This window comes from Porites lutea, chromosome 11, assembly GCF_958299795.1.
Source record: "Porites lutea chromosome 11, jaPorLute2.1, whole genome shotgun sequence".
In the NCBI taxonomy this organism is placed as follows: Eukaryota; Metazoa; Cnidaria; class Anthozoa; order Scleractinia; family Poritidae; genus Porites; species Porites lutea.
In genome coordinates this window covers 15,188,410-15,200,249 of record NC_133211.1, presented here as the reverse complement: position 1 = coordinate 15,200,249, position 11,840 = coordinate 15,188,410, and the positions used below count along the sequence as shown (strand labels likewise).

Here is an 11,840-nt window from a genome sequence, read left to right as displayed (position 1 = left end):
ATTTCTTATCGACAGGAGGTTACGTTGAGTTCTGGACATTTTCGAATGTAATCCAGAAACTAGTCTGTCTCTTAGGGCTTTAGATAGAAATTCGCCGAAGCTGCAGGTCGAAGCCAATTTCTTCAGTCTAACGACGAATTCTGATACACTCTCGCTCTGTCCTTGTGACGCTGTCCAGAACTTGTGTCTTCAGCAATAACAATGAGAGCAGGTTCGTAGTGCCCCTGCAAATGCTGCGTCAACCGTATAAACGTCTTTGTATTCGGATTGTCTGGATCGCACAAATTCTTCAACAACTTGTAAGCGTCTGGACCAATAACAGCCACAAAAAAACAGAAAAACATTTACTTTTTTGTCATCGTCGATGTCATTCGCCGCAACATGTGCTTCAAATCGATCGGCATAATCACTAAATTTCTCGGACTTCTCGTCAAAATGACCTAAATTACCAACGATTACAGCCATGTGTACACTCTGTTTACATTGAGGATCCCATCCTCGTCGCCAATTTTGTATTCTGAAGGATTTTAGAAGCAAGCAATGAGGAACAAATAAACACACGTGCGTATGCCAGGAACATATGTAGCAACTGTTTATTTCACCTTCTTACATCATCTTACATCACGTGACCAATACTACCCAAAATACCACAATTATATTGTTTTTTTTTCCGAAGCTACAACCAGAAATTGGAAAAGGTAGTGGAACCCAGTGATAGCCTTTGAGCCTGTAGAGTACTAGGTGATTTCCGACCTGTGCACGTAGTGGCTTGACGTTCCTGTGACATAGCTTAGTGACCATGGCCTTCACAATGTTCAATGTTATGCTTGGAAGGTTTCGCCGGTTCTCTTTGTAGAAAATGCGATATTCTTTACGTAATAGGGCTTCACAGTTTGAATAAGGTAATGTTATACTTGCTGTAATTTTTTTCTTTTCAGTGTTTTTTTCAAATAATTTGGGTGTTGCGAAAACCATTGTTGTGGGTGTCAATAATTTTTTAATTCTTACACTTGCATCAATCTTACATTGTATTATTCACTATTATTCCACCTGAGAAGAGGCTTTTATGTTGGGCCTTTTTCTAGTGTTGGGCTCGTTTCGTAACGAAAGCCTGTTCACACCAGAAAGCCTGCTCGAAGGCTTCCTTGGCCAGTCATGGCCTAATACCGACGGAACTTAGCATTGGTTGTATTTAATTTACATGCATGTATAGTCACTGTAATGTTGAGAATAAGCTTATGTCATCGTGATAGCTGCGACAGTTGTTTATGACTTATTTCAGTTATTTTTATGGGCTTGTCTCGTTTTGATGGCGTTCAAATCTGTGCGATGAATTCCTAGCTAAGCCTTTGCTTTTTAGACAACCAAAAAACGTACTTTAAGTACATATTTCTTAAGTATTTTTTTTTAAGAAAAAGGAAGAAAATACATTAAGCCTACATGTAAGTCAGCCTGAGTACTGAGTGATTCCTAACAACATACAAATGTAGTAACAGGTAGCCCAGCCTTGGTGTAAGAATAAACATGACAACAGTTTTTATGTTAATGTAAGAGCATAATCATTTATTACATGTAATTCTCTAGATTGCAGGTCTTCAATTAAACGTAGTAAGCCAACAAACCGCTTTTATGTCCTCTGCAAAGAGAATATCATCTGGAAGGCAATTCTTCTATACTTATGAAGATTTTCAATGGCCAAGCTATCATTGCAGTAATAATACAACACAAAATGGGCTTTACTTGAGCAAGGTAATAAACGTTAAAAGTAACCTGAATCCGAGTGCTGTACAAAGCAAAAAAATATCTGAGCTTGGTTTACAAACTCCACTGTTCATGTTTTGCTCATTTGTATATAAATTTGCCCATAGAAGGCTTCATCATACAGTGTATAAATATACAAACTAACTTCAATCAACTGGAGCAATTTTTGCAAGCTGAATATCTGAGGAAATATAGCATCAGTTAAAAACTGCCAGATTGCCAGGCCAGACAGTCTTTGAAAATTTGTAGCTTTGAAGGGAGAATGTCTCTGAAACTACTTAGTATGCTGGGGTCGTAAATTCAACTAAAGTATCGTGTAGTTGAAAATGCTTTGTTGATACAAAACTGACTTTCTTACAAGCTTAAATATCCCAGGCTCAATATACGTTTATCAGCTTCTTATGCCCAATTATTGTGCAAGCATGATGCACATTGACAAAATTTGACCTATTTTGTTACAGCTGTGATGACCAACACTGCGCACTTGGCCTTATGTTACTGAGGCAAAAAATTGTATAAGCAAAGATTTGTCTCAATCTATAGAGAAGTGAGAGTTAACATTGTTTTGTTTACAGAAAGTGGGGATTAAAAGATCATAGCTTGGTCCATTGTGACTTAGAGTGAGATTAATACAGCTAGATACTGGCCAAGTTATTGACAGATCAAGGCTGGGAAATAAAGGAACTATTTATGGCAAAAAAAAAAAAAATATATATATATATATATATATATAAGATAGGCTTAACAGTGCCTGCTTGGTTAGCCAATCACAACACAGGATTTGCTTGATTCATATAAAATTATGTACATTGCCTGCTTGGTGATAAAATTCCTGAGTCACAAGAAGCGTAATTTATTGGGTTCTACATACAACTATTATTCTATCCACACATAGTGTTGGAAATAGTCTGTTCCTACCTATACAATTTTGATTATGGAAAAGTTATTACTCTGGAAATTGTTTCAAGTTTATCATCATACATAATTATGATGTACAACATTATTGTCAGACATAATAAGCTTTATGCTTGAAAATGATTATTGAAATACAATTTTAAAAATTCGATATTATCATTATATTTTGCTTAATTTACTTCTGGTTGTTATAAATTTTATTTGTGAATAATGCTGTGTCTTTAGTTTTAATACATGGTTGATTTTCTTTTAAATTTCAGTTTGACAAAGAACTTTCAGAAACATGGAATGCTGCAGCAGATGCTGGATACTTCAAATACAGACTTGATAAAATTGAAGGAAGGATGGCACCTGGGAAATTTTTCTTGTACATCCAGGTAAAATGAGTTTTCAATGATCTTGTCTATTAATTTTTTGAGTGATGATTTTCAAAATCTTTGGAATATTGTGGCCCACATGTATATTATTTTGTTATGGTTCAGTTTTACATTAAGTTCAAGTAGTTTAGCCATTGTCATAAATAACTATGCAAAGAGTAAAACAGCAAACAAAACAAAAACAAAAATTGAAGGGATTGTAAGATATCTACAGTCAACTCTCTTATTTACCAGATATTACATACCTCAGCTCTTTCTTCAATGGTGTTGCAGCGACTATTGTTGGTTAGCTAGTGTCTTGTGGTGTTGTTATTATTTTTTAGGGTCTTTTTAATCTTTTATATTCAGAAGGGTCTTGAAGGATAGTAATTTGCCTTCATGTATAATTATTAGTATGTTGTGTATGGGATTTATAATGTCATAGCAGCCCAGTGCTGGTGTACAAAAAAGTACGAAATATTATTAATATTGCACAAGTCTAAAAAGAGAGAGCTCATTTCCCTGAAAAATGTAGAAATTTCATAGACACAAAAAGGCATCAAATTAAAGCAAACAAGAAGTTATAAATTTTTTCATCAGCTACACGTATCATTATGTTTTCACCGATTGTTTTGACAGTTGAATGAGCTACGTTTTACTCAGCGAAGGAAACCAGATCCAATGAACAGTGTTAGTCAACCATTCAATCCTGAAAAATTTAACTTCACTAAAGTGCAAAGTAAAGAGGTAAGGTCATAGTTGTCTTTACTAAATTAGTCTGAGTAGCAAGCGTTTCCATGTGGTTTCAGAGCAAAGAAAGACAGAGGAACGGCAAGAAATGGGATTTTTTGGTTTTGGCTGCCCCAAAAATGGAACGAGTGGTCTTTGACTCAAGTTTCTCATTCTTTGCTCTGTGGAACCACATGGAAATACTTTATATGCAGGCTATTACTCAATCATCTTCCAGGAATAAACTTTTTCTTGTAGGGTAGCTAATCCTTGTACTAAGAATGGAGGCATATAAGTCCTTAAAACAAGTTAACCAAAATGTCTTATTTCCTTTACTGTACCCATAGGTTCTATTTGAGCTTTGTCCAACACATAATACTGCAGCTGTCAGTGCAAATGATGATCACCATCTCATGATAATTAATGTCAGTCCTATGGAATATGGACATTCTCTGTTGGTTCCAAGTGTAAACTCCTGTCTTCCACAGGTACCTGTAAAGTGTCTTTGGCACTTTCAGATTTGATTTTGGCTTTACTGAGAAAAAGTCTTTAACCACCTATGTAGACCAGGTTCAAACCCCGGCATTGGTGCAATATGTTGTTTAAGTTTGTTGTTAGTTCTCTCTTCTTTCATTCAGGAGGTTTAATTTTCTCTCCTTAAAAATCAACGTGCACTTCCAAATATTTGCAATTCAATTTCGAACACACAGACATATTTAAGCGAGTTCTTAAGAACTCCTAAAAGTGAAAAAAAAAAGAAATGCAAAACTCTCCATGCAATTTTCTACCCTTAATTGAAGTACCAAAACCAAAAACCTTTAGGCATTATTGTCACTTGGGTCTTATCCCGTAATGAACAAAAATGTGGTCAAGCTCTCCCTACCCCCCTCCCCACCCAACTGAACCCTCCTTTTAGTTAATAAACCTGACTGATCTTTCTTGGGAAATCTAGGGACACAGGATTCATTCAACCAACAGCTAAATGCATTAAACATGTTAATATGTTAAGTGCTTCAAGGATAATAAAATTAATTATTATCAGATCATTAGCTTTTTTATTAGAGAGTTTTACCACTTAACTTAGATAATCTCTGGTTTGCATACATGTCAGTGTACAGCTTTGTACATGCTGAATATTAAGGTGGGAAAGGTGGTGGATTCTGTGGACTTACCAGTACCATCTTGTCACTTATTGCTGTATGTTTGTAATAAACTGCTAGGTTCTTACTGAAGAAGCAATATTACTTGGGCTGGAGACATCTATGTTAAGTAGCCACAGGTAAACTAATATAGCAATAACTTATTACGATCATTACATGAAATCAAAACATTGTGAAGTTTGTGAAGATTTCCTTTTAATTAAGATTTGCTTACCAGAAATTGTGGAAGAAAAGCAAAGGACTTAATGACATTCATGTCCCCTTAATGCAGGGTAGGTGATCCTCTTAACATGCGTTTCACTTTTTTTTTCTGTAGAGGATTCCGTTTGGGTTTTAACAGCCTGTGTGCTTACTGTTCAGTGAATCATTTACATTTCCATGTGTGGTACAATAAACATCCATCTTATCTTGAGACGGTGGTGAGTTCATCAGACAACCTTGCCGCATTTTATCCGGCTTCCATGCTTTCTTTTTGTGGTACTGTGGAAGTAAACATTTAACATAGGGAAATAATTATGGCCGAGATGAGCTATAATTTATGCCTGTTAGTTTAAGGACCTTTCATTCTTCATTACCATTCCATCCCCCGCACGCATTAACATGGCAAAAATTCCAATCTCTGAAATATTTGCTGGCGTTCTGTGAAGAAAAGTGCCCGTGGGTTAAGATATATCTTTTTGAGTGGGAGCACCAGAGAGAATTCTTTGTTTTTGTAATTTTGGTGGAGGCTTTTGAGCTACATATAGGAGACTAGACTCAACCCACGTTCCGAGATTCTCTCCATTGTCTTCAGGAGACTAGGGATTATAAATGTTAAGTAATATCCCTCGACAAAGTGGACATGCGTGCCTTCCCCCCACCCCACCCCCCCCCCCCACTAATTCTCCCCGCTGTCTGTTTGCCTTTTCAGTACGCCTGCATTAATTACGAGGTTTTGTCTCTCTTTGATGAATTGTTGTAGGACGTTTTTCCTGTTTGTGAAGACCTATTTGAAGTTAGAGATTATGCAGCGACTATGTTCGTCTTCGAGTTAGGACCTCACACTAATCCTAGTTTACTAGCGAGGTAAGGAGCGAAACGTTGTAATACTCATTACACTGTTTAATAGCATCCCCTGATCGTATTTTCTGTTAGTTAAGAAAAAGAGGAGGAAATAAAACTTTCGTGTATATACAGTTTCAGCAATAGTTTTTACCCTATAGCGGCTACTCCAAAAGGGACTGCAATCTAATCCCCCTACGATTAGAGCAGAAAGTTATTCAGATTTTTGTAATTACCTCAGCTATAATTCTTACGTTTATCTTTTATTACTTTTTTCTTCTTCTTGTTTTAAATTTTTTTATTACTCTATTTTCCATGCGCAACGGAAAGCGTTAAAATAGAAGTTCTATATAATGTCACGCTAAAGTACTGAGACAAACGCACGTCGCACGCCTGGTTTGGGCTGCTTTTACTGTTGTTTGATAGTAGTATTTTTAACCAGTTATATTAAAAACACTGCTGTTCGTATTTTAAACATTACATGATTAGGTTCAATCAAACTCGAAAGAAATAAAAGTAAAAATTAAAATGCTTGCACAAATATGATGGAATAAAAGCTATTTATAACATACTGTATGTATGATATGCAATTTATTATACACATGTTTAAATCTCAGATATATACATAAGAACCTTCAAGGCCGAGGTGACGAAATGTAAAGTCTCTGAAAGTGCCGATTTCACCGAGCATGTTAGCAAACGTATTAACCTAGCGTTTCACAAAATGACACCCCCGCAAACTTCTAAATTCCTGCCATAATTAGTACAAAACCACGCAACCGTTAGAAAAATGAACGATCGAAGTGACCCCACGGCCGGTTAATCTTGGCTGTCGTTTTGTTCACAGAAAAATAAACCAAGTGTCGTCTTATTTTATACAAAACGAGGTCGCACATACTTGGCTTATTATGCGTGGAGAAGCCTGTACCTCAAAAGCGCTGATAAATGGGTATGTTAACAAGGAAAGTAAGCAACAGTCTGTCCTCAGAGTCTTCCTCTGGCCTCGAAATGCTGTGACTGGTGAGTAGAACAAAGACTTAAAACAATTAGAGCGGTTTTCATTTGAGTGTCGAAAAGTAATTGGTTTTGCACTTTCTACACGATGCGATTGGCTTAAAAGATTCGCGCCACCTTTTCATCCAATCAGAAGTAAAACCAAAGCCAATTGTGACGCGCTCGCATGCATTTTCCCGCGCTTTGCGTCAGCCACATGTAATTACTTCGAGTTTTGATTGGTTCAATGTATTGTCTGTGTCCTATGTGATTGGCCAGAGTAATTACTTTGGTTTTGGTTTTACGACACTCAAACGAAAACCACTCTAAAACAAAGACATAAAACAATTTTATATTCTTCTGTTATTAGCTAAGTTCATTATTCTTACTGTAAAGTACGATTCTAGGTTTTTTTTCCTCCTTATGGCCCGGACTTTCGAGCATCCGTTTTCCGGGTGGGTAGAAAACGAAGACCTAAGACCTAAGACCCAAAAACGAAGACCCCCGTCAAAATCACTTATAAATATCGAGTTTTTGGGTATTAGGTCTTAGCTCCTCGTTTTCTACCCACCCTCCGTTTTCCTTTGATTTACACTAGAATTAGCACGCATTGATTATGTCTGTCTTTCCGCAGAACCGGAAAACTGTGATTAAATAGCACAGTTTCTCTTAAGTTCTCCTTAAAAATCCTTTTTTTTACAAATCACTTTTTCTTTAATTAAGATCTCTTGCTAGCTTATCCGAAACCATCTAGTGCCACAGCAACAATAGTACATACTGTTGCAAACACACGGAAGAACTTAGTATCTTTATGGAACCAGCTACGCAGGCTAACTCTACTATGTAACTGTATTGACAGGTTCCGAGGTGAAGAGCTCGTATGCGGAATCAGACGAACGACCTATGGCTGTCTGTGAATTAGGTGGCTTTGTAGCAGTTGAAAGTGAGAATCCGCTTTTATAAGTTGCTTTCTTTTCAGCTGAGTGCATGTCATAAGTTTTTCTCCCCACGTAAGGGAATGCAAGACTCAGGATTCCACGTACTGGATTCCGGATGCTAATCGTTAGTGGAATTCTGGATTCCTCAGAGCCCAGGATTCCGGATCTCACAGCAAACATTTGCTCGATTCCAGATTTACAGTCAGATTTCACAAGCAAAAATTTCCCGCATTCCAGAATCTGGATTCCCTTACGTCGGGCCAAGTTCTGCTTAATGATGACAATTATTTTCTTTTCATTTGTGTGCTTTTTTGTTTTTTTTGCTCTTTCAGCAAGAGAGACATTTAATTCGTTCAGCGAGGAAAAATTTTGTGAATACATGAAACGAGCTACGCTACGTGGAGAAGAGTTTGCCAAGCACAGGGAGGCAATAAGAGAATTACTTAGAAATTAAATTAGCTTGTTGCATTTCTCGGACAAATCTTGTAGTATTGGTGTAAAAGCACTCTTTCCGGTTGTGGTAATTTTTTGGGGAAAGACTTTGAAGTCTGGTCAGCAACAACGATCGAACTTGCTAGTGCATCCGTGTTCATATCAGGGATAACCATCCACTGGGTTTTCTAATCATCACTGTTCAACTTAGGTTATCAGTATTATGCTTTTGTACATTGTGTATGTAGGTCTTATTTAATTAAGTCCATTTTTGAATTGCATTTTTTACTAGTCACTATTAATCAATTGTTAATTAATCAATCAATCAATCAATCAATCAATCAGTTGATTGTTTGCATGCATCCAGAAGTCCAAGGAGAGCCCGTGTTACTACGTTTAAATTTCAACCAGTTCCTTATCCTTTCAACAGAACTACAAACATGCCCTCTTCATTACCATTTGAAATGAAACGTGAAACATTTCGTCTTAAATGAAGTTACCAGTCGCACTGGCCCCCTTGTGCTGATTTCCTCTTCTCTGCCTGTTTCACCACCACAAACGACAACAAGAGACTCTGCTCGCGGGCTACATTCAAAACGTGCTGGTTTGGTGAAGGGAAGTTAGCGATTAATTAACGACATTAATATTGATATGTGTTGGAAATAACAAATTAACCTATAAAGAGGCGTACATCGCAAAGTTGGTTGGACTAAAGTAAAGATAAAGGAAGGAGATAAAATTAGATTGATTTACTTGCATTTTAAATGAGAACTAGAGATTGAAAGTTGGCTTTGGCGACTAGCCAAGCTCATGCAGCTAGCTATGGAGTCCATGAAGGTTGATGTCACGTGATTCTCTATGAGTTCTCTTATACACAGCATATTCCTAGTCGTAAAGGTTTGCATTGGAGCGTGAGTGGAAACTTCCAAAATGGATCCTACAGCCTTAATGAGTATAATTTGTTGTTCAGCAATATGAAGAGTCTCCCCGGTCGACAATTTAATCGATAATTTGAAAAAATAGGCCAGAGTGAGAGAAGGGGCCAGTGATGAAAGATGAAGATCTAGAATACCAACAACAACAACAACAACAACAACACTGCTTCATTTACCAAGGAATTTAAATCCTGATTGAGCAGTCCCTAAATATTGAAGCAAGTCCTGAACTAGAAGGTTAAAACGACGAGGAAGTTCCGTTTGACAGCCTGCAACAGACCCGCTACAGTAAGCTTCTCTCAACACTGCTGTCACGTGTAAGAGTGATTAACGCACTTAACTCACAATTAATCCTCTCTGGGGGTTAACGCAAAAACATTTAATCCCGACTTTTCTCTCAAGGGTGCCGGCAAAGTTCTAGAACGTTCTGATTCTATTAATACGTTTTCCATGCGTGCCCAGAGAAGCACTATTTTTACCCTTTCAATGCCAAATGTAGCCAAACGCAAAGTTCGACCAGATTTCCAAATTTCATTTTGTAAAATTTGAAAAACAAATAGCACCATGTGTAAGTACAGGCAGAGAGGTTTCATTTGAATGGTCACATCATAGGATTTCGTCCACAGACTCAAAAGTTAGAGTCACCTTACAAAACTCCATCAAACACTCTGGCAGTGAAAGGGTTAAAGCTCTCCCCGACCTCCAGGACTTGCCAAGTCAAGACTGCCCAAAATAACATTTAATCTACCTTCTCTTCTTCCGACGACATGATATCTCTATCTCATGAGGTTTTCTTATTTTTAAGTAATATCCCCACGTTTCAGACTTTTTGGCAAACCATTCTGCCTTCAGTTCAAATTTTCCTTTGTGTATGACAACCAAAATCCCGCGTGGTAAGTAAGAGGCGATGCTTCACCTAGGCCACACTTTTCCAAAACTTTAAGGTAGTACTTGTATACTTGCAAGAACATTGTAACGCAACCTAATTTAGAGGAATTTTTACGTGAGCTTTTTGAACAATATCGTATTGAAAATTGTGGCAAACAATACTGAATATGTGTAGCAACTGACAGGTTTTTTTTATTTTATTTTTTTTTATTTTCCAATACTGGTTATTTTTATTGTAATTTGTTTTGTTACTTACCGACATATTTATTTACTTATTTATTCTTTTACTTTCTGCTGTGTATTAATGTTGTTAATTTGTTGTCAATAGTAAAAAAAAAATCTAGGCCACACCCATGAGCGGGCTAAAGCGATCGTTGTGAAAATACTCCTGACTATGGGGCAGGGCAACCCAGCAACCTTCAAAGGTACATGAAAAAAGTAGCAATCAAAGGCTATTCACTTGAGGAAAATGTTGTACTTAAAGAGGCACGCGCATTCACTTCTCTTTTGCGCTCTCTTACGAACTGATAGCAGAACTTTGATTGAACACAGACAGCTCATAGGCGATCTTTTAATGAAGCTGTGTAAGTGTTAAAGTGCTATCCCTTTTAATTAATGAAGCTGGATTCAAGTTGAAAAATCTGCACCATTATAGTAAATTGCTTCAATCTGACGTCTGGTTCTTTTTTGGCTGTTTACTCACATTCCGGCACACGAACGCCTTTGTTATCCAGTAGCGGATCTTCCATAACTAAGGACTAATAAGTACTAATAAGTGGCTCAATTCCGCACAGTTTTAAGCTAAAGCGCCGATGCTGGCAGCGATATAACTTACGAAGTGTTTGACTGGCTAAGCTTTAGATAGATAATCTAGCTTATGACTTCAAAATGATAACGTTAGTAACGAAAATGGAATGGCATTTATCAGGGCCTGTTCCGCAAAAATGCGTAAAAGCTCCCCGTATTATAATCCTGCCTTGATTGCGAACTATTAAAAGAAAGATCTACTTGATAGGTTTCTTTATCTGAGCGTTCACGTAGGTCGAACTCTTTAAAAGGCTTTCTCTTTAGAGAGATATTAGTTGAGCAGAAAAGAACTGAAGCGACGAATGCTTCAACCCCTTTAATCTCTATTATTCAGTCTCGGACACAACTTCAAGGAAAATCTAGCAAATGGGAACAGTTAATTCAATTTAGTTCGAAAGAGCGCGAATTCCATTTCTAGCCTATCGCTGACTACCCCTTGTCCAGCTACTACGTGGTGACTTCCTAGTCAAGATGTTTGATGTCGTGCCGCAAAGTTCCTATCGGCAGATCTACAGAATGTTTTTCGGTTGAAGTTCGTAGATAAAACTGCAAAAATTAATTTTTAGCTAATCACCAGACCGCCGAGAATCTGAGGAGCCAATCAGGCCAAGGATCCGAACCCCGCGCGGGAAAATGTGTGCGGGCATGTTTTTATGTTCTTTATGTACGAGATTTGTAGCACTTTACCCTGTTCCGGGTTATATGTATCTGACCAATCACAACACAGAATAACAAAACCATGGCAACTTCTAAATGACAAATAATACTTTCTACTCAGTATTCTTATGTTCACTTTTCGCTTCCTTGGTGTTCATCCTAGCAAGAAGAGATTCGAGCAGATACCACCATGTCTTCCCAAAACATTCAAGCTTGCTACACTAAAAC

The 11,840-nt window shown here is 37.4% G+C and overlaps 1 protein-coding gene across 1 annotated transcript; it reads left to right on the top strand.

The window, feature by feature from the left end:
• Positions 1-819: 819 nt before the first annotated feature.
• On the top strand, positions 820-8,606 carry LOC140952641 (GDP-D-glucose phosphorylase 1-like). The gene is made up of 11 exons (XM_073402074.1): positions 820-902; positions 1,585-1,749; positions 2,937-3,053; positions 3,672-3,779; positions 4,109-4,249; positions 4,982-5,040; positions 5,238-5,340; positions 5,883-5,986; positions 6,810-6,982; positions 7,815-7,898; positions 8,226-8,606. Exons 2-11 carry the CDS (start codon positions 1,630-1,632, stop codon positions 8,345-8,347), a joined length of 1,131 nt encoding a protein of 376 aa, XP_073258175.1. The 5' UTR covers positions 820-902; positions 1,585-1,629; the 3' UTR covers positions 8,348-8,606.
• Positions 8,607-11,840: the final 3,234 nt, after the last annotated feature.